Genomic DNA, 26,517 nt, shown 5'->3' on the forward strand with positions numbered 1-26,517 from the left:
GGGACCCGAGCTGTTATTCAGGCCAATCTTTCACCCACCCAGCATTCCCCAGAACTGCATTCCATTCAGGTAGGTGGACACCCAGCCTCTGCTATGAATCACTGAATGGCAGAATTCACAAGGCCACCAAATCTTTTGTTGAACAGTTTTAATCATTATCATGGGTTTTTTGTTTTTTCCTCTGAGCTGAGGTTGATCTCTATGTAATGTCCACCTAAATTACACATTCCTACCTAACAGCAATCTGGGTATCAAAAAATCTTCCAAATGATAGAGTCAGCCAATATAGGTTTAGGAGCAAAACAGCTTCCATCAGTTTTACAGTTCCAACTGTGGAAACCATACTCTACTTCTCTCCCCCTCCTTTATTTTCCAAAAGGCAGACCCTGAACCTGTTTTACTCTACTGAACATGGCATATTTATGTCAGTGCCCTGGGTCTTGGAAATAAGGCATTGAAGTACTGTCCCTAATTAGCCATTTCGCTTTGTCCGGGCTTATCTGTAACAGGCCCTTGGAAGCTCAAAAAAGGAATCCAGTCATTTAATTTTCTCAATAAAGCTGCATTTGATTACTCAGACTGTTTATGAGCTCTACATCAGATGTGTTTCTGTAGAGAGAAAAACATAATAGTTTTTCCAATAGACCTTTCTCATACACACAAAAGGGGGCATACAAAAGCCTGCAGGTAATAACAAGTTTCTCTTACTTAATTTTTTGATTAACATTGGAATTAAAGAGATTTCAGTAGTCACAGAGTAACATAAATATAATTTTTTTAGGCAAATTCTTTTGCGAACCACGACTTTAAACATTCAGCCAGCTGCTGCCATCCACAAGAGTATCCCTGTTCATTTTTGTATTTTCTCAAGATGATTCATCGTAAATTAATTCCCAAGCGCTCTATTCTGTCTCCTGTTCATCACACCAACTTAAAGGTCCAGTCCACAGAGCCACCTTTTAAGAAAGAAGACTTACATTTGATTTCAAGAGACTCCTTGGAATCTGATTCAGAAAGCGTCACTCAAGAGATCAAGTCCCAGTCTAAACTTGAAGACCAAATTCAGGACAACGACATGGAGCCTGACAGCTTAGAGGAGGAGAACTTGAGTGAGACGGAAGAGGAAGCAAGCAGAAAAGCAGCTCAGAGAAACCTCCATACCCAAGATGCTGGTGCGAAGAACAGGTAAGGAATTGGCTTGTGTCAGAAAACAGTGGGTTCTGAAAGGCATTGTTACATAATTACTGGTACTGTCCCAAGTGAAAGTTAGGACAGGCTCTCGGTTTTCGTTTTTTGTTTTTTTTTTTATATTGGAGTATAGTTGATTTACAATGTTGTGTTAGTTTCAGGTGTACAACCAAGTGATTCAGTTATACATATATCTGTTCTTTTTCAGATTCTTTTCTCATATAGGTTATTACAGAATATTGAGTAGTGTTCCCTGTACAGTAAGTAGGTCCTTGTTGATTATGTTTTATACATAGTAGTGTGTACATGTTAATCGCAATCTCCTAATTTATCCCTGTCCCCAGCCTTTCCCCTTTGATAACCAGAAGTTTATTTTTTAAGTCTGTGAGTCTGTTTCTGGACAGGCTGTTGGAATGAGCACCTTTGTAGTGTGTGTGACACAGGTCTCCAAGCAGCTAACGACAGCTCGGAGCCAAGATTTTCGTCACATTCATTTCTATTTTTTAAAAAAACGCATAAGACGAGAATAGTTATTAATAATAAGGGCATGTGCCTTTCTTATGCTCATTTCCTGTCCATATTCCAAGTATCCCCACTGCTGTGACCTCACCCTGGAGAAATCCCCGAAAGCCTGGTCTAGCAAATACCATGACTTGGAGCCAGGTGGTCTCGAGTTGGTCCAGGCACTGCCGTTTAGTGTATAATTTGAAATAAGTCCCTTCAGTCTTTCTCATCTGTCAAACGAGCCAGCCTGCTTCTCTCACAGGATTGCCATCACTGTCAGTAAAGTACGTTCTGGGGGTAGAAGCCTACCTGAGCCAGGAGAGGTCTACCTTCCTGGGCTTATATAATCACATAAAGATTTAATTTCTAATAATCAGTACTTATGGGGTATTAACTTTAGGCTAGAAGCCACCAAAACATCTAAGAGGATTTAAATGAGTACAATATTACTCAGTTTTAATGAAAATATAAATGATATGCTAGAGTACTGAAGTTAAAAGCTATTGATTAGACAGGGGTCTTGGGATGGTGGTAAAGTACAGAGCACCTGAAGCAGACCATATGGGTTGAAACTGTGCCACTGACTAGCTGTGTGACCTTGGCCAAGCCCGATTAAACTCTCTGTGCCTCAGTTCCTCCTCAGTAAAAATGGGATAGTAATAATAGTTACCTCACAGACTTACAGTGAGGCTAAAATAAGTCTATGTATACATATAAAAAAGTGCTTCAAACAGTGACTGTAAGTTCTATATGTGTTAGATGTTTTTTTAATTAGGGTTAAAGTAAATTGAGGAAAGTTTATTGGAAGGCCTAGAACTTGGGCAGGCAGGGTTTTGGAGACTAGGTAAGATTTGGGAAAAGAAGAATAGAATTAGAATGAATGTGTGTGGCACATTGAGCCCCACTTGATGGCAGAGGATTTGTTCTGAGTGTAGGGAAAGTAGACAGAGGAGGGGCCTGCTGACGGGGACTGTCGTGGACTGCCCCCAGCCCACGCCGCGGGTAGGACGTGGAACACAGAACTCAGATGACGTGTCCCAAGAATGCAGTCACAGCGAAGACTTGTGTGGAGCCAGAATGAGAGCCCAGCCCTGAGTCTTTTTCTTCGTCTTTCCCTCTTTCTCTCTTTCACTGGAAATGTCAAGTTGAGTCGAGCTCATTTGCTTCTTAGGGGATCTCACAGCACAGTACAGTAAATCCCCTACATACGAACCTTCAAGTTGCAAACTTTCAAGGATGCGAATGTATCATAACCCCATTACAGTACAGTACTCTACAGCCGATTGTGTTAGTTGGGCACCTAGGCTAACTTTGTTGGACTTAACAAATTGGACTTAACGAACGCGCTCTTCGTATGTCCACTGTATAAGTGATAAATGCTATAACTGAGGTGCAGCCATAGAGCTGGGGGGCAAGAGAGGGGCTTAGGGAGGCTTTAACCAGCCAGCCGCCCCTGACTGGACTGGGCTGGGCACAGCTGGAGGAGAAAACGCAGGTTCTTGGGGAGGGCAGTGAGATGAAGCAGTGTTCAAGGAAGATTATTCTGCAAGCTGGTGCATTATGGATTAGAGGGTAAAAACACAGTGGACAAAGAGACTACCAGATGGTAATAATTACAATGACAACAATAACAATAATGACGTCTCTTTTGAAAGGCCATCTCTTTTGAAGAATTTCACTCAATTCTTCATTGTAATCCTGCAAGAAAGTGCTGCTATTCCTATTTTACAGATTAGGAAGATGAAGCCGGCAGAGATAAAGTCACCCAACGTCAGAGTGCTTTGTTATTGATGTTGAGGTGTTTTTTAAAATACTTTTTATTTTATTTATGTGTTTTGGCTGCGCCGTGCGGCTTGCAGGATCTTAGTTCCCCGACCAGGGATTGAACCCCAGCCACAGCAGTGAAAGCACGAAAGTGCCGAGTCCTAAGCACTGGACCGCCAGGAAACTCCCTGAGTTTTTTTAATCAAGAAAAAATTCTAACCTACAGAAAAGTACAGAGAAAAATACCATCTCACCCTTATTGCCATGTTTGTTTCAGATATATATTTTAAAACATAAAATGCTAGATAGTTTCCTGGTTCCCCTTCTCAAATCCGTCCCCGTCTTCCTCTCAGAATAACCAATACATCAATACATACTCTCTTTTTTTTTTTTTTGGCTGCGCCACACGTTATGGGGGATCTTAGTTCCCCGACCAGGGATCAAACCCTCGCCCCCTGCAGTGGAAGCACAGAGTCTTAATCACTGGACTGCCAGGGAAGTCCCAACCCACATATACTCTTATATGAGTGTATATCCTTCGTAGCAATCTTTTATTCATTTACTTCATAGGTAATTTATGAATTAATTACTTCATAGGTAATTCTTTATGTTTATAAAGAACTGATAGGACTTGGTGACAGTTTAGAACTGGGGTTGGAAGGAACAAGAAAAGGCACAGATTACTTTAAGGTTCTAACAACAATAGCATTTATAGAATGCTTGTCCCGAGCCCATCCCTGTGCCAAACGCTTTACATGTATCATCTCATTTAATCCTTATGGCAGCCTCAACAGGTGGACACTATAATGCTCCCATCTTGTAGACTGCAAATGAGGCTTAAAGAAACCAGTTATGATATACCCATTTATTCCACCGGGTGGGTGGTGGAACAGAAAACTCCTGCAGTCTGACTCTATGCTTTAAACCAGGGGTCCCCAACCCCGGGGCCGCACAGCAGGAGGTGAGCGGCGGGCCAGCGAATGAAGCTTCATCTGCTGTCCCCCATCGCTCCCCATGACTCGCATTACTGCCTGAACCACACCCCCTCCCCAACCCCCACCCCCGTCCATGGAAAAATTGTCTTCCACGAAACCGGTCCCTGGTGCCAAAAAGGCTGGGGACCTTTAAACCATGTTTGTATTGTAGCTCTAATCTAGGAGAGTCACAGTCTCCTAGGTAATAAATGGTACTTTTATTTACTACGGGGGTGGGAGGGGCATCGGAAAAAATATCTTTCGTGGTGGATAGGTATTCTTGTCTGTACTTTTACGATGAAGAAACCCAAGGAAAGGATCCATTACGTGACCTCATTTCTCCAATGTCGAGTTTTTCCTCTTTGAGTGGGGCTCAGAGACCTGACTTTAACCTTGCTTTTGACCCAAGGACAATGTAAATACCACTCAGTATATTTCAAAATAAAAAAACCATACTTACAAAGTCAAAAGCATCATTAGGGCCTTGGCCTTCTGATTCAGAGATCCTTAAATAATGGTATTTTCCTTGGACGGATTTGCCTTGGAAATCCTTAATGATAGACTATAATCCCCAGGGTTAGAATGGGTTACAGCCCTAGTCATTGCTTGGCTGTACAGTGCTTCATACATTGAACATTTACAGGACCAGTTCCGTACTACAAAGGAAAGCTGAACTGAAGCATGTAGCCAAGTAATGCCTCAAAAATATCCTTCAGGCGAGTGTTTTGTTACTGGCCCCTTTTCTCTGCCTCACTTTAGCCTTGGAAACCTTTCTTAGGTGTATTGTTACTTGGATCTGAGTAGTTTACTAGCCATGAAATAGACAAATTGATCTCAGGCTCTCAGTATGAAATTCAAGAAGACTTTCATTTCTGTCAGGTAGATGGCATTCTGGGAATTGTAGTTCAAAATAATTAGTCAAAGCCTTGCCTTAAGACGGAAGATCTCTTTCTTCTTGCTTTTATGGGCAACCGTTTTAAAAGCTGCCTGACAAAATCACTTGAGCCCTACTCTTGTGTTTTGATGTTACTAGAAGCTCCTCAAAGCAATTACTCCCTTGTTCCTCAGCAAAGTCAAGCCACAGTTCGATGTATATGGATTAGAGAAAACCTTTTACTTAATGGAAATTGGAGCAGCATTGACTGCAGTGAATGAATCAAGAGTGGAAAGAGGATCTTCATATGATAATCCTTAAACCCCACTCCAGAACTAGCCCCATGACACTCGGCACTCAGAAGAAAGAGATCAATGTAATTCCTAGAGCATTAGAGATAACCTCTTCAGCTCTGGGGCCTTCTGAAACCTCATATGTTAAAGAAAAAGAAAACCAGAAAGCAGCAGTACAGTAACTAGTATATGTGTTTGATAAGGTCTTATTTACAAAAATACTTCAATATAATTAGCTACCATTTGTAGGACTATTTGCTTGATATATATTATCTCATTTATCCTTACAAGAGGCTCTTAGATATCGACATTATTATCCCCATTTTGCAGATTAGGAACCAAGGCTCTGAAAGTTGTGTAGGTGTACGTAGCCACTAAGTGGCAGAGCCAGAAATTTAACTGAATGAACTCTCTTTTAACATCAAAATCTGAGCCTCTAATTATAAGTATCTAGATAGGTGATCAAGGGCTGATCTGATAAAGGATTCAGTTTTGCTCTCTAGCAAAAATGAAAGGTGTAGCGACTTCAATATGGACTAAACTGAGGCCAGATTAAAATATGCATGTAAAATTATAAATTTTAGTAAAGTAATACAAATGTATAAAGGATCCTGTGCCCTCAGAATACTATAAATACTAACAGCATTTTACTCTGGGCAGTAAGGTCATAGAGCCTGTATTCCTCAGCAGCTCTCCTGGGAAACGGAATGTTTTCATTCATTGAGATCTCTCTCATCACCTGGGAAGTGTAGCCTTCACAAAAGATCCCACGTTCTGTCTCATAAACCACCGTGTGCCAGAAATTACTGGGTGGGAGACAGGCACGTAAGGTATTCTTAGTTGAACTGAATTTCAGAATTGTCTGAAGGTAAGAAAAGGACTCAGGAATAATCATCTTCATTTTTATGGTGGTATATAATTTTTCCTCTCAAATACTTTCATATATAGTTGACTCTTGAACAAAATGGATTTGAACTGAGCGGGTTCACTCATAGAAGGATGTCTTTCAATAAATAGTACTGCAGTAGTAGAAAATCCACAATTGGTTGAATTAGCGGATGTGGAACCGTGGATACAGAGGGCCGGCTCTGGGACTTGAGCACCTGTGGAATTTGGTATCCCCTGCCTGTCCTGGACCCAGTCGCTCGCAGATACCAAGGGGCCACTGTATGTTGTTTCTGCTTAATAATACAAGAATCAAGTGAAATATTGAATGATGATTTCTAGGACTTCAGTAGCAGTATGGGATAAGCAAAACAGAAAGTGGGTAAAGGGAGACTTAGTAAAAACTAAAACTCAGTATTTTAATTTCCTCGACTGTTTTGTAGGACACATTGGATATATTTAAGCTGAGGGGAGATTACTTCCTCTCATAAGTGTTGTAAAGTTTTGTTTTGTTTTGTTTTTTTGCTCTGGTTGGGAGAGTAAATGTGACACTTGAGGCTAGATCTAATATTCTAGTATAACCAAGAACATTCTGAGAGCTTCCAGGAGTCAACTCTCATTCCTGTTAGTTTCTAGCAGCATTCATCCATGTTGATTTATACTGTCTTGATTAGGTAGATTTTCAATTTAAGGCCATTGGCTGGCCAACCTCTTTCAAACACATTCTACTATATACCGAATTCTAGGTATTTGGGGATAGCTACTAGCGTTTTGGTCATTTATTTCTGATCACACGGGTATAGTCATAGCAGAGAGGTGACTTGTCGTAGGCATTATCATTGCTGTCTTTTTTTATATAAATTTATTTATTTTTGGCTGCATTGGGTCTTCGTTGCTGCGTGCGGGCTTTCTCTAGTTGCGGCGAGCGGGGGCTACTCTTCGTTGATGTGCCCAGGCTTCTCACTGTGGTGGCTTCAGTAGTTGTGGCACACAGGCTCAGTAGTTGTGGCACGCGGGCTCAGTAGCTGTGGCATGGGCTGTAGGTGTGCAGGCTCGGCAGTTGTGGCGCACAGGCTTCAGTAGTTGTGGCTCGCGGGCTCTAGAGCACAGGCTCAGTAGTTGTGGCGCACAGGCTTAGTTGCTCCGCGGCATGTGGGATCTTCCCAGACCAGGGCTCGAACCCTTGTCCCCTGCATTGGCAGGCGGATTCTTAACCACTGCGCCACCAGGGAAGTCCCATCATTGCTGTTTTATGCTCACTTGCTCACAAACTGTGCAGCAGTCAAACCCTGATGCACTCCTCAGAGCAGGCACGGTGCCATCGTGACAGACAAGCAGAGGAGGGAGTAAGGCGTGTGCCTGGGCATGAACTGTGTCTACCAGAGGCACAGTCCCCACCAGAAATGCTAAAGCCACTGTGACTCCTGGGATTTTATTGCCCTCGGAGATGACCACGAGTTCCTTTCTAGCTTATTTCCAAATGGGGATGCATTACTGTGTTAAAATAAGTAAATCAATAGTGAGTTTGAAACCTCAAAAAGTGTAGTTTAAATTTACGTCACCTGCAATCCTGCAGGTTTAGCAAGAGGATTAGGAAGGTTGTAACCAAGTAACTAAGGAGATAGTTTAATTCACGACCTCCACTGTATTCCTCTGTTTCTACTCCCTGACAAATGTAGAAACGTAGAAATCTTTGGTTACTATAATTTTTTAATGGATTGAATTTAAAATAAATGTTTTTTTCCCCAACACTTATATACATTGCTGAGTTTCGCATGATAGGCCCAATTCAGTTTGAAAATTAGTGAATTCTGAGAGCTGTTAGGACTCTTCAGGGTCAGTCTATTCCTTATCGTAAAAGGAGACACCTGAGGCCTGGAGCGGATAACATATTCACCCAAGTTCACACAGTGGCAAAATCTGGACCAGGACCCAGGTGTCAAGACCTGTCTAGTGCTTTTTCCCATGAAGTCACAGCTACCTGGAAATTCTGTTGCTGTAAATATCTGGCATTTAAAATACAAGAGACTCTATCTAAAGACAGTGTATGCACTGGAAATGTAAATCTGGGTCCCTGGCTTTTAGCCATTGTTTCTGGAGAATGAAAAGAATATCCAAGCCTTCCACAGAAAATGTCTGGCTTGAGCACTGTAAACTCTCACTGAACGAGGGGAATTATGTTTCTAAATAGGTTCTGTGTCATACAGCATTTCCCTTGTGAAGATGCAGCCTTTGTTTCACATAAGATAATCTTAATTAGAAATGAGGTACTAGAATTTTACATTGCAATTACTAACACGCCCTCTTAAGATAATTTATTTTCATTTAACACTCAGATTGTCCTTGAATCAAGACTGGCACTAATAAGAACTTGGGGCAAATATCTGGTTATTTTGCAGCCATAAACCTGTTGTCAAAAAGAAAAAAAGAGGGACTTTAGTTGGAATTATCTAAACTCTATAATTGCAGTAAATAAAATTCACCAGCTAACAATCCAGTCCCTTCACCTGAGTGTATTTCTAAAGACAGTCTTTGGCCTTCGGTTCATTAAACTACCTTTCTTCTATTAAGATGTTTAATATTTTTAGCAGAATAAATGCCTGCATTAAATGAAATTTTCTGGGTTTTAAATAGCCTCCCCAAAGCATTTCAGTATACTTGTGGAACCATTTTATTTCATACTTGCAAAAGTGATTTTTTAATCCTTTGGATTTATTTACTTAAAAGCTGTTGATAAAAAGATTAAGATGAACACAGAACTCAGAAATCCTTGGAAACAATTGTCAGTTTTATAGCTCCTTAAAGAAGCATTAAAAACTTTACACTTAAAAAAAAACACACAAAAAACACAAAAAACACTTTACACTTAAACAGAAATTGAATTTGCTGTTCATATGCATAAAAGATTTAATGGCATATAAATTGGGAATAATTGTTCTGTTTAAAAGGATTAAATTAAACCTAAATCAATAATAACATGTGCAGTTTCAATTTAACTGCCTACTTAAAGTGGCAAATAAATAACTGCTAAATGATTAATAGCAATGCTTTTATTCACCTCCTCGACAGGCAAAATGGCCAGTTATTGAATATTTTCCTGTGAGTGCAAAGGATGTTCATTGTACTAGAAACATGCTCTAATTTTAGTAATTTTTTGATTGAATACTAAACTGAATATGAGGCTCTTCGTCAAATGGAGATTTGATTTTATTTGGATGAAGTTGTCACAGTCATGCTCAAATATGGTCCATTAGAGCCAGCAGATAGGATGGCATATGCATATGAGACCACCCTCCCCTTCCTCTCTGCATCCATTTCTAACCTGGGCATCTGAAGGGCAGACCTGGCATCTGTTGTCTGAACAGCAACAAAAGCATTGTATACTCATTGTCTGTGTAAACTTCCTATCAAATGGGGAGGAAATGAGGTATGTGTTTTGTGTGCACAAGATTACTGATGAAGGAGCACTTCACACTCATTTTGTTCCAGTGTGTTGACCTGGACCACACAACACAATTGAGCTTCTCCGCACACAAGCTCAGAACAATGGGGTTCTTTAGTATCATGTTCTATTTCAACCATTAGATTTGTTTCTGTGGAGTATTACAGCTTTCCATGCTCGATAGTTTGCAAAACATAAACTCCCATTTGTCTCAACACATGGTTTCCATCAGAAAGGGAAGAAAGGGGGATGTTTTAAGATAATCATGGCAGGTGTACACGGTACAGTGTCATTAAAGCTCTTAGAAGAGCCACACTTTCCGATTCTCATCTTGTAAATACACATTATTAGAGTGTCTCTTCAAACGATTGGTTCAAAAGCATCTTTCGCAGCCAGAGCAGCTCATTATGTCTGATTTGTTTCAAACCCTTCTGTATTTTCCAGGTTTCACTTAAAATGTCCGTCTTCCCCAGGGCGTGTGAGATTGCTTCCGCGGGCATCTAAGCATGGCAATTTGTCGAGGCTGGAAATTACGGCTCTTTCTGAAGGTCTAAAGTAATTGAATTCTCCCAGTTTTATCTTGCTCATCATCTTCCAGCAGTTCTTAAAATATCTCATCATGTGGAAACACTGACATTTCTTAATCCCATTTCCTAAATTATAGTTCAAACAGATTCTCCATGCTGCCTAGGTCGTGGTAAAAAAAAAATTGGATTTTTAAAGATAAGTGTTCATTCTTTCAGGCCACTAAGGTCCCACTTAGTGCGTCACGAGACAACTTTGTGTCCTGGAAATAACTTAAGCCCTAGGGAGAGAAGAATCCCTTGAGATCCATCAGGAGGAAGCATAGTACACACCAGTGTTGTATCCTGGTGACAGAACACAACACACAGCAAGCAAAGACCAGAGATGGAGCTCGTTGGCATGTGCTTTTATAACCGGCCCTTCCTGAGACCTTCCTTACTCCATGCCAAGAACATAGTTCTAAACATATATACGTATATAAATGTGCTTAATACTCTCAACGACTATGAGGTAGGCACTATGATTTTTTTTTTAGGTAGGTACTATTATTATCCTCATTTTATTGATGAGGAGCTGAAGCACAGAGAAGAACAATAACTTGCCCACACTCCCACGGCAACTGGTGGCACCAGGAATTGAGCGCAGGCAGTCTGATTCTAGGACCCTCATCCTTTGACTTTCTACGGTACCATTTCTCAGAACCAAAATATTCCATACCATTTATTCCATGAGACTGAGGGGTGTCTATAGCCCTGACTGTGGACATCATGCCATCATCAACTAATGCTAGTTAAGTCTGGTGACCAGTGTGAGTGCCAGTTTTCTTAGTATAACTGCAGAGATGGAAGTCAGAGACTCCATTTCCTTCCATCATCAAAGACTACCTAGTTGTTAAAAAGAGTGGGCATTCCTCGCTTATCGACTCTTGTGAGTTCATCATAGGATCACAGAACAAGAGAGTTGGAATGAACTTCGAGATATCATCTAGCAGTTGGATCTGGAAATAAGAGGTCAACATATTTTCATTGATAAACAAGGTCTGTCCTCCTAGTTTAAATGCCCATAACATTCTGTACTTCTGTACTGTTGGTGCATGGATCCGTCCGCCTGTCTTCCTCAGTCAGCAGCCAGTCCATCCGCCTGTTTCTGTTTCACTCACCGCTCACCTCCAGTGCCTAGGACTTGGGGAGCCACTCAGTACATATTTGTTGACTGGCCAACTGACTGACCGATCGATTCACTAACTCCCCTAAGGCAGGCCCTGCAACAACACCTGCTTCACCACCACCTCTGGGATTGGCTGTGTGATACAGGGCGAGTTACTGGACAGGAGCCAGATCCCAGGGCCAACTGCCAGGGTCTATATCCTGGCTGCACCACGTATTAGCTCTGTGACCTTGGAAAAGTGACAGAAGCCTGTTTCTTCATCTATTAAATGGGCATAATAATAGCACCTCCCCATAGGGTTGCCGTAAGGAGAAAACTAGAGAGTCGCTGTAAGCTTTCCCTAGATCAGCACGTAGTAAGTAGTGTGTGCTATGTGCTATCTTCCCAAAGCCAGCACTCTACAACCCACCCAGAAAAGCAGCAAGACAGTGGGCTCCAACAACGTGTGTTACTTTTTTTTTTTTTTTGCGGTACGCGGGCCTCTCACTCTTGTGGCCTCTCCCGTTGCGGAGCACAGGCTCCGGACGTGCAGCCTCAGCAGCCATGGCTCACGGGCCCAGCCGCTCCGCAGCATGTGGGATCCTCCCGGACCAGGGCCCGAACCCGTGTCCCCTGCACTGGCAGGCAGACTCTCAACCACTGTGCCACAAGGGAAGCCCTGTGTTACTTTTAAAGGTTGCCAACCCCTGCTCTAAACAGTGCAGAGGACAGGGCTACCTGTTCTGAAACTTTGCCCCCAAAAACCATATGGCCTCTGTACATAATCCTTTCCAAAAACATCACTTTGCCTATCCGAAAGTATTTGTCTTACTATAACATCTTTGCTAATTAAATGATTTTTACTTAATTAAATAAATCCAAACTCTCAGTTTAATGTAGTTAAGCCAAACCCTTCACAGAGTTTACAAAGCCCTTCAAGATTTCACCTCTGCTCAACCCTGAGTTCTAATCCTCCCACGTTCCCTTTTATCCACGTAGAATTTGTTCTTTTTTTTTTTTTTGCGGTACGCGGGCCTCTCACTGCTGTGGCCTCTCCCGTTGTGGAGCACAGGCTCCGGACGCGCAGGCTCAGCGGCCATGGCTCACGGGCCCAGCCGCTCCGCGGCATGTGGGATCTTCCCGGACCGGGGCACGAACCCGTGTCCCCTGCATCGGCAGGCGGACTCTCTACCACTGCGCCACCAGGGAAGCCCTAGAATTTGTTCTTTGAAAGCCCCATGTTCTCTCTCCCCTCCATTCCTTTTTACGTGTTGTTTCCTCAGCCTGGCTTACACTTCCTGCCCTTCTTAGCCTTCGGTCTCAGCTAAGCCATCACTTCCTTCAGAAAGCTGCCCTTTCCCCCAAGATGGGATTGGATGTCCCTCCTGAGCCCTGATGGCCACTCATCACTCTAATCACAAATAGCTCATTTCCTGGTCTGTATCCCCCACTAGGCTGTGGGCTCACCACTGTATCCCCCTAACTTAGTATGTGCTCAATAAATACAGAATCAGTGAACGAGCAAATGCATGAGGAAAGTTAAATTCTGTCGAATCAAGTGAATGAATGAACGAGGAGAGTTAGGCTCACTTTTTCCTTTCAATATATCATAGATATGGGAAATGGCATGTTTCTTCATTTCAAAAAATCTTTATATCTTTATTTACTTGAAGATGTACTTTCATCTTTTCTTCCCCATCTAAACAACCACTGCTGAACCTTACACTTAATGCAGCACAAGATAAGCCCTAAAATCATTCACTGATTTGGTCCAATGCAGGAAGTTTTTCTGCATGTTTAGATTCTAATTTACTGTTGTTGGTTTTTTTTTAATATCTAAATAAAAATAAAATAAAATAAATATCTAATGCCCAGTTATTGATTGAAGCATCACTTGTTGCCTCTTCTGCCCATAGCACAGGGTAGAGGTTAGGGAAGGAAGGATAACCCTCTGTCCCTGCTGCCCAGGACCTTAACCAGGTGAGAAGATGTGGTTGCCATAGTGAAAAGTGAAATAAGCACAAATACAGAACATGAAGTAAGCTATATTGTCTCATTTTGATTTTATGCAACCTTGAGAAATAAACAGAACAAATATAATTGATCCCTACTTACAGATGACAGAAACCAGCTCGGAGGTGACATGATTTGCCAGCTGATGCACAGATAGGTAGTGGCAAACCCAGAACTTAAGCCCAGGTCTGTCCAGTCCCAAATCTAGATTATGCCCTTCTGGCCCCCTCCCTGCCCCTGGGACACTACATGCCCAGTGACCCTTAGAGCCAAGTGAAAGGCAGGGCCCAAAACTCCTGTAAGTTCACATGAGGGGACATCACATGGAGAAACCTCCTCAAAGCCTCAGAGGCAGGCAGCCCTGTGGAGTTTCAGGAGTGGGGAGTTGCACGGTTTGATGTCAATTTCCTGACAAACGTGGACCATCTCCATTCAGGCACTTTGCTGGAGGAGAATATCATTTTTCTTCCCTTGGTGGAAAAGGAAGAGAAGCCTATCCCAAGAAGTTTTCTGTCTTAATATGCAAACTAAAAATTCAAAGTGACAAGGGGAATTCCCTGGCAGTCCAGCGGTTAGGACTCAGCGCTTTCACTGCCGTGGCCCGGGTTCAATCCCCAGTCGGGGAACTAAGATCCCATCCCACAAGCCTCGCAGCGCAGCCAAAAAAAAAAAAAAAGACACTAAAAATTCAAAGTGACAATTAAGCAAGACATAGGAGTTGGGGCTTTCTGCTCTAGTTTTTGCTTTACATCAAATCAAAGAATTCTAGGTCCACATTAAGAAGACGAAATTAACATTAGGGGCACCATTAGTTTGTTTACCCAGCATAAAATTATGTCCTCTATAAACGGGAATATCAAATAGCATAAAAAGCCCAGATGATTTACATTTTCTTTTTGATTAGAGGATTGCATCTACTGTACCAAGGAAGGAAAATCTCTCCCATTTAGCTTTTGAAGATCAAAGCAGCCATTAAATATGCCATATTACCAGCATTTTTTTTTTTCCTTTTTGGTTAAGACTAGGAGGTACTTTGCAAATTGAGATCGTCACAGAGAAAAGGGAGGACTTTATTTGGAGTCATATGTACTGATGACAGACCAGTTCACTCCCCTCGGGCTGGACCCTGTGCTTAACCTTTTATTCAGATAGGGCTGTCTACAGCTTAAAGCTCACACTGACCTGTCTACTGAGTTTTGTGTACATAGACTTGACCAAGAGAGTACAAACTGAGAGCTTTCAGAGGCACCATCTGATTCCAAAAGTTAGGGATCTTTCTGTAGCACATTTGATAAAATCTACAAAGACGAAATGAAGTCACAAGTAAAAATCACTGATACAGGAGGATGAACCTATGTAGGTATTCAGTTGGGATAAGTCTTGCTTTCCTCCCACGAATGGCTCAGACTGAGTCATTGTTCAGGCAACAGTCGAATTTCCCTTCCCAGATAAACAGCTACATGTGTAGATCACTAGCTAAGTGTGAAATCCATTTTATCTTCAGCAGCTTGGTAATTATTCAACTTATGGTGTGTCTTAAGTAACAGCATTCTTTGCATCAAGGCCATTTACTGGTTTAACATTATAGACATTTGTTTCCAGCATATATAAATTAACCATCCCCCATTTTTTTAAAATCACTGAATTGTACACTTGATTTTTTTAAATTTTAAAAATAAATTTATTTATTTATTTATTTTTGGCTGCGTTGGATCTTCGTTGCTGTGCACAGGCTTTGTCTAGTTGCAGCCAGTGGGGGTTACTCTTCATTGGGGTGCAGGGGCTTCTCATTGCGGTGGCTTCTCTTGTTGTGGGGCACGGGCTTTAGGCATGTGGGCTCAGTAGCTGTGGCTCGCGGGCTCTAGAGCACAGGCTCAGTAGTTGTGGCGCACGGGCTTAGTTGCTCTGCAGCACGTGGGATCTTCCCGGACCAGGACTCGAACCCGTGTCCCCTGCATTGGCAGGCAGATTCATAACCACTGCACCACCAAGGAAGTCCCCATCCCCCATTTTGATTCCATATTTCAATGAACTTAGATAATTATGACTTTTTGCCCTTATGTGTAGTGTGTAGGTCTAATTTGAGCCTGGGATGTGTCTTTCCCATGTAGATGGTAAAAGGAAAATTGTAGGAGAAAGATGGAGATTGATTTTGAATAAGATGATCAGCTAAAGAGAACGAGTAAATCTGTTTGGATAAAGGACTTGACATTTCTTTTCTGCTTTGGGCAGTCAACAACCCATAGAAGACAAATACTCAGACCTGCGCTATGACCCAAATTGGAAGAGGAAAAAAGAGCAAAGGAAGTTGTTGGCTGTGGAAGCACTGCCAGAGTCTGTGGACAGCTCTGCAGAAAATCTGACTTTGAATCCACTTTACCCTTCCAAGGAGACTTCGATGGAATTCTCAGGGGGGAAAGGTGAACAGAAGAAGAGCCCACCGAGCACAGCCTCCTTACTTGGGAGTGAATTTTTAAGCCCAAACTACGAACATGGTGCCCATCGCAGCGGGCCATTTTCAGTGCTGAGCAGCAGTGACCCGGAGAAGTCCAGCAACCTCTCTCAGTACTTGAAGAGTTCAAGTTCACAGAGTGAGGTATTCCTGCCGGGATCACACGGCCCTCGGCGAAGGAAGTCCAAACAGTATTTTGTGGAAAAAAACAAACTGACTTTGGGATTACGCACTCCGAAAACGGACTCTTATCTTCAACTTCACAATAAAAAAAGGCGGGAAACTCACCCAGAACAGGTATGTAGCAGCCACCTAAAAATCCCTTCTGAGCACTAGACTGGAATTTGCCTTTGTTTGAAATGGCCAGGTATCACTTCCTCTGGGATGGTGACGTCATTGTAACCACCTGGCTGAGTAAAATGAACTCCGTGTCCCTCGCCCCTCTTTGAAGAATCAAGGGAATTATCCCACAAAGTCTTAAGAGCAAAATAAAAGCCGTCAATGGCTTACAGTGCTGTAATTCAATTATTATATTCAAAATGTTTCTATTCAAGGAACCGTAGAATTTTCTTTTTAACTGTATGCTCCATTAGATAAAATACAGGGCTGAGAGTTTGATCCCCTATGTTGGTTGCCTTTGTTCCCACTAAGGCACTGGTTTTCAACCCTATTAAGTTCCTCCAGTACATTGGAGGTGCAATGACACACTCATATCAATAACAGCAGCTCACTTACAGGAGTGATTCTCAACTTAGATTCTGTGTACATATTGGGTGGTGGTGCAAGGAGGGCAGGATACAACATGAGTATTTTTCTTTTATTTTCCAGTCGATCCTATTATCTTTCTATTATCTTTCCATTGATGATCACTGTACCGTCTTTTATCCTGTGCAAATGATGTGATACCATTACAAACTTTAGTCTCCCCATCTATAAAATTGGAATAATAATAAGTGCCATCCCTTTCTCATCTGATCGTTTTGAGGGTATATTCTATCCCAGATGATGGATTCAAAACCTGTTGGAAGGGAGCTTCCCTGGTGGCACAGTGGTTGAGAGTCTGCCTGCCGATTCAGGGGACACGGGTTCGTGCCCCGGTCTGGGAAGTTCCCACATGCCGCGGAGTGGCTGGGCCCGTGAGCCATGGCCGCTGAGCCTGCGCGTCCGGAGCCTGTGCTCCTCAACGGGAAAGGCCACAACAGTAAGAGGCCCGCCTACCGCAAAAAAAAACCTCAAAAACAAAACAAAACAAAACAAAAAAAACCTGTTGGAGGACTTCCCTGGTGGTCCAGTGGTTAAGACACCCCGCTTCCACTGCAGGGGGCACAGGTTCGATCCCTGGTGGGGGAACTAAGATCCTGCATGCTGTGCGGCACGGCCAAAAAACAGAAAAAAAAAAAAAAAAAAAGCCTGTTGGAGCCAGTAAACTTAGTTCTATTTCATGGGTGCACATAAAGATCACATCTGCCCACTTCCTAGTTGATATGTTCGTGAACATGGGAAAACTGGCTGGATCAGTGCATCCACCACCCTTATTGAGGAGACAACTTGAAATTCATCACCCACTAATGCGGGATCATTTTCAAATATGAAGGAGAGGTTATTACATTAAATAAGCATGCCCTTAGACCTCTCCCAAATTCAAACTGATGCTGTGTAGAGTACTCTCACCTGTTCTAACCTGTAAGTATTTCCTGATAGAACAAGAGGGATGAGGTGGGTGAACATTTGTGATTTTTTCTTCTTAATTGAGAAACTCCTTATATGGTCTTAAAAGATTATGTCACATCCTTGCCTTTGTAACTAATAATAAAACAAAGGAATGGGTGTGTATATTTAGTTGATTATCAAAATGAATACTTAGCTGACTTCAAACAGAATTTTTTACATTTTTGACTCAGTTTTAGTTGTTAATGTACTTTTCCATAAAACTTCTGTGAAATTTTGAATTTTGCTTGGTTGCTCATTTTAAAATATAAATTCTGTGAAAACTGTTTATAGCCAATAATTTCTCCTAGACTAGGACAATATTTTTCCTTTATTTTTAAATGTGTTCTCAAAAGAGAAGAGGCAAATAGTGAGGCCAAAAAAATTAGTTATATCTCTAATAATAAAAGTGAAAAAAGATTTACTATAAACTCGTTGATTTTGTAATTGCTAATTTTTCTTAATAGTTATAACTTAATTTACAAACAATATCATGGTGTGTTGCCAGTGATTCCATAGCATAATTTTCTTCTCATTATGCCAAGGAGGAAACTTTAAAGTATTTTAGGCTTGCCCAGTCTTTAAGCTTGTGAATTATTCTTTGAAGTGGCCATTGACCTTGTCCACCACTTTCTCCAGGTTCAAATGTTTAAGGGCTGATTGCTAATTATATTCAAAATTGTTTCTTCACCATTTTCCAACCTATATTTCCTTCATTCTACTTCTATTCTTTTAAAAAAGAATACAAATTAGTTTGACCTTACAATGATAGAATGATAGGTATAACTTGTTTATTGAATTATAGTCAGTAGCGTGGAATGTGTTCCTTTCAAATCATTATTTATATATGCAGTATGTGCAGGTTTTTCTACCAGTGCAGATTATACGTCCCCTGATGGGCAAGAACTATGCATTGTATTTATTTTTAGTCTTCATGGTAATTAGCCTAACACATTGTAAGGGCTCAGTAAGTACATGGGAAATGCAACGCATCTGTCTTCCGTCACCTCCAAACTATTTACCATCTCCTTCTCTTTACTGTGATTTGAAGTTTATGTGGGAGAAACGGTATTTCTAGAGCAGTGGTTTGAAATTCTGGCTGGATATTAGATTCATCAGAGAAAAAAACCCAAAGTGATTCTCAGCTCTACCCAGACCAGTTTACATAGCTGGGTGAGATCCCGATCTTTTTTTTTAAAGATCCTCAAGTGGTTCTAACATGAAGCCAGCTTTGAGAAGCATTGCTCCAGACTAGAGCAGTGGCTTTTGTCCTTGGCTTCACGTTGGAATCACCTGGAAAATGAAAAGAATACTGGTTCCTTGGCCTGCAGCCCTGAAACTCTAATTTAAGTCATCTGGGGTACACTGTAATCATGGGGAGCTTTCAAAGCTCCCCAGGTATTCCTCGTGTTTCATTAAGACTGATCTAGAGCAGTGATTCTCAAACATCAGAATCATCGGGAGGGCATGTTCCTGGACCTAACCCAAGGATTTCTGATTCAGTAGGGGTAGGGTAGGGCCCAGGGATTTGAATTTTCTACATGGTTCCAGGGGACGCCACTTCTGCTACCAGGCCAACACTTTAAGAACCACTGATCCTTTTTTCCCTCAAACTTTAAGATACTCATGAACGCCCTGAGGATCTCGTTAAAATACAGATTTTGATCCAGTAAATCTGGGGTGAGACTCAAGAGTCTGTATTTCTATCAAGCTCCCAGGTGATGCCAAGGCTGTTGGTGCTTGGACCACACAGAAAAAACATAAAGGGTTTTTCAGAAACCTACAGTAACAACTGTGTCAGTCAGTACCCATTGACCCTTGATGTTTGCAATGGCGGATCGGATTATTGTGTTGATTTGGAGGGTGGGAGGTAAGAAGTTGGGGTGGCAGGTTTGGAGGCTGTTTTATATTAGGCAGCATCCACCTGGAAGGTTTTCATATTTGAAAGTCTGTTTTCCCCGACTCATTTCTTTGAAAGAGATGACAAATACCTTAAAACTAGAAATACTGAAAGGATAAATGACCTCTGTTGTTCAATAAATGAATAAATGTCAATTACCATTACATGGCCAAGAAAACCCAGCTTTTTAATATATCATTTTGTTGCAAGCCTCCATGCCCAGTTGAATCAGACAGGGTCTTAAGCAGTGTACTGTATTTGGGAAGATTTGAAAGTCTAAGAAGTTCACAACATCCCGGTAAAAAATGTGAACCTTTTAAAAGAAATAAAACTTGAAAAGTTCACATTAAAAAAAACAGGCAAGAATCATAAAGCAGGGATTTCCCTGGTGGCGCAGTGGTTAAGAATCCGCCTGCCAATGCAGGGGACATGGCTTCGAGCCCTGGTCCGGGAAGATCCCACATGCTGCAGAGCAACTAAGTCCATATGCCACAACTACTAAGCCTGGGCTCTAGAGCCCGTGAGTCACAACTACTGAGCCTGCATGCCACAACTACTGAGCCCGCATGCCACAACTGCTGAGCCCACATGCCACAACTACTGAAGCCCGCTTGCCTAGAGCCCGTGCTCTACAACGAGAAGCCACTGCAATGAGAAACCCGCACACCACAAGGAAGAATAACCCCCGCTCGCTGCAACTAGAGAAAGCCCACGTGCAGAAATGAAGACCCAATGCAGCCAAAAATAAATAAAATAAATTTAAAAAAAAAAGAATGATAAAGCAAGCTCTGGAAATTAAGAGTCATGAGAAAATCTAGCCCCACTAGATAACAGAGTATATTTTAAGCCTCAGTAATTAAATAGTAGGGTAATATTTAATGCATAAACAGACAGAAAAATAGAAGAACAGAATAGAAAGTCTAGAAATAGAACCAAATTAGTGTGAGAATATATGATCTGATATTGTGATTTGATAAAGGTAGGACCCGATTTGAGGTCCAAAATCTACAAAAGACTGATAGATTTGACTACAGTTGACCCTTGGGCAACATGGGTTTGATCTGTACAGGTCCACTTATTTGTGGATTATTTAAAAAATACATACTACAGTACTACACGATCTTTAGTTGGTTGAATTCACAAATACAGAACTACAGATATGGAGGGCTGACTGTAAAGTTATACATAGATTTTCAACTGCGTGGAGGGTCAGTGCCCCTAACCCCCACTTTGTTTGAGGGTCAACTATACATAAATATCAAAAGCTTCTGCAAGAAAAAAGGCATAAGAAAGCCAAAATATAAAGAACTAGAAAAAATATTTCTAATTCATATCACAGCCAAAACACTAATAGCTCTAATATATAAAGAGCTCCTAGAAATCAATAAGAAAAAGACCAATATCCCAATATAAAAATTCACAAAAGATATGAATAGATAATTCACAGAAAAGTTAATACATATGGCTATTAAACATACGAAAAGATATCCAACTTTGGTCATTATAAGAGAAATCCAAGTTAATACTACATTGGGATTCCATTTTTCATCTATAATTAAACCAACAAAATTCCCAGTTTTTGCCCAGTTTACCTCTGGGCAAAAAAGTATAGTCAAGCTGATGAGAGAATAAATTGGATTAACTAGTATGGGGGACAATTTGTTAATATCTACTTAAAATACAAATACTACATACACTCCTTGAGAAAGCAAAGCATAATGGCCAAGAGTATAGGCTTTCAAGCCAGGTTGGTTGCCACTGACACCTGCTAGCCATCTGACCTGGGGCAGGTTGCTTAACCTCTCTGTGCCTCAGTAACCTCATCTTTAAAATGGAGATAATACTAGTACCTTCCTCAAAGGATTATTAAGAAGATTAAATGAGTTAACATATGGAGAGTGCTTAAATCAATGCCTGGCTTATAGCAAGCACTATATACATGTTAGTAATTATTATTTTTTAAATTGACCCAACATCTTCCACTCCCAGGAATGTATCCTAGTTATATGTGTGCAGTTTTGAAATAACCCTTGAACAAAATCATTCATTTCGTCCTCCTTTCTAATAGCAAAAGATTAGAAAGTACCCAGATGTCTATCATTTGGGGAATGTGTAGTAAATTATAGTATTTCATATAACAGAGTACACTGTAGCTATTAAAAAAAGAGAGATGTTCTTCATGAACCATTATGGATGGACAACCTATCAGGATTTATTATTACTAAAAGAGAAGCTAAAGTTGTATAAAAGTGTATACAGGGGCTTCCCTGGTGGCCCAGTGGTTGAGAGTCCACCTGCCGATGTAGGGGACACGGGTTCGTGCCCCGGTCCGGGAAGATCCCACATGCTGCGGAGTGGCTGGGCCCGTGAGCCATGGCTGCTGAGCCTGCGCATCCGGAGCCTGTGCTCCGCAACGGGAGAGGCCACAACAGTGAGAGGCCCGCGTACCGCAAAAAAAAAAAAAAAAAAAAAAACCTGCAGTGAGGTACCACCTCACCCTGGTCAGAATGGCCATCACTAAAAAGTCTACAAATAGCTAGAGAGAGTGTGGAGAAAAGGGAACCCTCCTACACTTTTGGTGGGAATGTAAGTTGGTGCAGCCACTGTGGAAAACAGTATGGAGGTTCCTCAGAAAACTAAAACAGAATTACCATATGTTCCAGCAATCCCACTCCTGGGCATATATCCAGACAAAACTATAATTCAAAAAGAAACATGCACGCCTACTTTCACAGCAGCACTATTCACAATAGCCAAGACATGGAAACAATCTTCATCGACAGATGAATGGATAAGGAAGAGGTAATACATATATACAATGAAATACTGCTCAGCCATAAAAAAGAACAAAATAATGCCACATTTGCAGCAACATGATGCAACTAGAGATTATCATACTAAGTGAAGTAAGCCAGAAAGAGAAAGACAAATACCATATGATATCACTTATATGTGGAATCTAAAATGTGACACAAATGAACTTACTTACGGAAACAGACTCACAGACACAGCAAACAAACTTATGGTTACCAAAGGGGAAAGGGGGTGGGAGAGGGATAAATTAGGAGTTTAGGATTAGCAGATACCAACTACTATATATAAAATAAACAACAAGGTCCCACTGTATAGCACAGGGAACTATTGGATTGGCCAAAAGGTTTGTTCTGTTTTTTCTGTAAGATGGCTCTAGTAGGGCTTCCCTGGTGGCGCAGTGGTTGAGAGTCCGCCTGCTGATGCAGGGGACACAGGTTCGTGCCCCGGTCTGGGAAGATTCCACATGCCGCGGAGCGGCTAGGCCCGTGAGCCATGGCCGCTTAGCCTGCACCTCCGGAGCCTGTGCTCCGCAACGGGAGAGGCCCCAACAGTGAGAGGCCCGTGTACCGCAAAAAAAAAAAAAAAAAAAGTGAGAAAAGATACATAGGTGGTTAATTGTAAGAGGCTGGAGGGGGAGTAGGGTGGGAGCAAAACTTTTCACTTTATATCCTTCCATATCTCTTATTTTTGAACCATGCTTATATGTTTAGAATATACAATGTTTTGTAGGAACCCTGGTAACTTTACACCCCCCTGATTGCTCAGGGTCACCTGAATTGCACTTTTGCTTGAAAATAATGGCTCAGAGTAGAACCACTAATTTTTAAATTCAATTTCTCCACAATCATTTCACCATTTTTCATAGATCTGTTAATCTCACATTAAAATGCACTGGAAAAATCACGTTTGAATACATTGCAAGATCTTAGTCACATGATGTGTGAGGCAAGGAACTGATGTAAAAACCAACACACGCTAGACGGCAGCGAAGTATCACAGTCAGCCAATAACTTCGCTGGTGAATATTCAGTGCTTACTTTTATTTATGATTTGTTTCATAACCATAAGTATTTGTCTGAAACTCACTAGAATTTGAGTCAATTTATGATCTACCATTAAAGGAAACTGTCTCTTCAACAATGAGCTACCTTTTTTTGTTGTTGTTTTTGGCTGCGTTTGGGCCTTCGTTGCTGCGTGCAGGCTTTCTCTAGTTGTGGTGAGCGGGGGCAACTCTTCATTGCGGTGCGCGGGCTTCTCATTGCGGTGGCTTCTCTTGTTGCAGAGTACGGGCTCTAGGCATGCGGGCTTCAGTAGTTGTGGCACGTGGTCTCAATAGTTGTGGTTCGTGGCTCTAGAGCACAGGCTCAGTAGTTGTGGCGCATGGGCTTAGTTGCTCCACGGCACGTGGGATCTTCCTGGACCAGGGCTCGAACCTGTGTCCCCTGCATTGGCAGGCAGATTCTTATCCACTGCGCCACCAGGGAAGTCCTGAGCTACCTTTCTATCTTGATTCTAATGTGACTTTGAAGGCTGATGAAGGCGAAATTTAGTACAGGCTCAGAAATTGCTTCATACATGTTATTCTGGTTTTTTCCTTGAAATTTCTTAAAGAAATTACAGATACTTTGCAGTGTGCATATAGAAAGGTTATTCAATTAGCTATGGCCTTCTAAACAATATAAAGTCCTATATAGAATCCACTACCCATTCTGAGCATCAGCACATCTTTGAGACCGTTGCTGAGGCAGCAGGTAACTCAGCCAACAAGCATTTATTGAGCAACAGTGTGTGCTAGGTACTCTTCTTAGTGCCAGGGATGTAACAGAAAACAAGACATGCAGAGCCCGGCCTGCAAGGGACTTAAATCCAGTCAGGTGACAGGAGACATGTAACAACTTCAGGAAGGGATAAACATCTCAAAGGATACTGAATCAACTTTCTTTAATAAAGTAATGAGCAGGGTGTAACTGGGATGTTTAGCGAGGTACTTGGGGAAGGGCTCTCTGAGGAGATATCATTCGAGTTGAAACGTGAATGGACGAAAAAGAAAAGACTGTGTAAGCTCTGGGACCTCAGCCTTGGAAGCAGCATTCTCTCCTAGGGGGCAACACAATATAGTGGGAGAAGAGATGAAATTGAAACAGAACACTGGTTTGGGAGTCAGACTATCATGGGTTAAATGCTGGCTTTTCCGTGTACTAGGTGGTACCACCAACTAGATATTTGAGCAAGTGACTCTTCAAACCTTATCTTCTTCGTCTATTGTATGGGGTCCATTTCTGCCTTGAAGGGCTACTGGAAGAGCTTATACAAAGCTCCTGACACGTGGCAGACACTCAGTGAAGGGAAGCTGTTATTACCACTGGTCATTCCTTAAGCCACGAGAAAGGAATCCACCCCGGGAATAAGTTCTCCTAAACAGCTGTTTTTTTTTTTTTTTTTCAGGCTACAGTGTCTCAAAATGAAAGGGACATGACTGCACGTAGAATAAGAACAAAGTGTTGTCAAAAGAATAACATCTGTAGGCTCTTGCAGCCCATTCTATGATGTGACTCCCAAAAGACTGTATACAACGGGGGTGGACACACCTCACACTCACCATGCTGTCTCCTGAGGGTCCCCAGTCAATCAAACACTGCCCCATGGATTACAGGACCCTACAGTCTTGTACCCAACTTGTTGGCAATATTTCTTTAATAGTTGCCTTTGGTCTCAGTTGTATTTCAAATATTTACACTTGGTGATAAGGAACGTATGAATATTTGACACTTTGAAGTGCAATTTCACATCATAACTCTTTCAAATCTATCTTCTCCACTGCCTTCACAAATGTTCTTCTTCGATACAAATCTGATATCAATCTCCTGCTTAATGAGAGTCCCTGTTGATTTCAAGATAAAATTCTGACTCTCAGAGTGGTACTCGAGGCCCTTTGTGACCTGGCTCCTTCCTGCCATTTTAGCCTCATCCTTTGTCACTCCTCCCTTGCATCCTATGCTCCAGTCGTACTCCGGGAATTCACAGCTCCCAGAACCCAGTATTTCCCCTGGGCCTCTGTCCAGGCTGATGGATTACTTTTCCCTGTCTTGTTTGCTTGGGAAAATCTCAGCCTCCTTCTGAGATTCAACTCAAAATCCCCTATCTTTATGAAGACTCTCTGAGTTCCTCCCTCATCCTTGAACACCCACCGTAGAATCCGTACCACCACACTGCACTATTTACTGTATGTGTCTGTATGTCTTTACATGCCTCTGAGCTCCTAAAGGCTCATCTCTGAACTCTGAGAGCCTGGCATACAGTAAGCACTTTCTACATCTTTTATGAAGGAATGTGATTTTTAAATAGTTTTGGGGGGGTTCAGAATTTTACCACTTTCAAAATGAAAAAATAAAAAAGACTAGTGAGCTTGTGCTCTTGACTTAAATAATGGAATTTGGCATTGAAAGACCAGATTTGAGCCCCGTTATTATTAGAGCCAATTATTACCTTTGGTAAATGCAAAAAAACCTTGCTGAGCTTTGTTTTTCCCCATCAGAGTGAGGTTACAAATGTTTGCCTTCTTCTACAGACCCAGGATTATTTAGATGCCCAAATAAGATGCTGTACGTGAACACTTTGCATAATCATATAGCCCTGTATAAATATATTTATTATTGAACATTTGATTTGAATTTAGCCTCCCATTGGATAAGATTAATATCGAAGTGATGTGACACTCTCCTTTTCCATGGTTTTAAATTTCATGGTTTGTGAAACTTTTGGTTGCCTATAAAATTAAACTTTACCTTTATTTAAATTATGATCATCTTTTTCTAATTATGTTTGGTTAGAAACACAGAATTCTTTTTTACAGAATTCCTCTAGTCTGATGGTGTTTTTGAGTCCCATATCTCATATTATACTCATTAAAAATATGCTTCTACAGAGTAGGTACTCTGGGTATGTTCATTGATTGACCTTTTGTTTTTATTTTGCCCTGTGCAACCACAACAAGAACACTTACTTATGACAGCATGATTTAAACTGAACTTCATGG

General features: G+C 41.5%; 1 protein-coding gene across 6 annotated transcripts in view; it reads left to right on the top strand.

Moving 5' to 3' along the window:
• Window positions 1-871: 871 nt before the first annotated feature.
• JHY (junctional cadherin complex regulator) overlaps window positions 872-26,517 on the top strand; it is a gene marked incomplete at its 5' end in the record, with an annotated part of 64,185 nt that continues 38,539 nt past the window's right edge. For all 6 annotated transcript variants that reach the window (XM_079928594.1, XM_079928591.1, XM_079928592.1 and 3 more), the window contains 2 exons: window positions 872-1,185; window positions 15,841-16,357. In XM_079928594.1, coding sequence (XP_079784720.1) covers window positions 872-1,185; window positions 15,841-16,357 — 831 coding nt within the window. The remainder of the gene's footprint in view (window positions 1,186-15,840; window positions 16,358-26,517) is intronic.

This window comes from Stenella coeruleoalba, assembly GCF_951394435.1.
Source record: "Stenella coeruleoalba genome assembly, chromosome: 8".
NCBI lineage: Eukaryota > Metazoa > Chordata > Mammalia > Artiodactyla > Delphinidae > Stenella > Stenella coeruleoalba.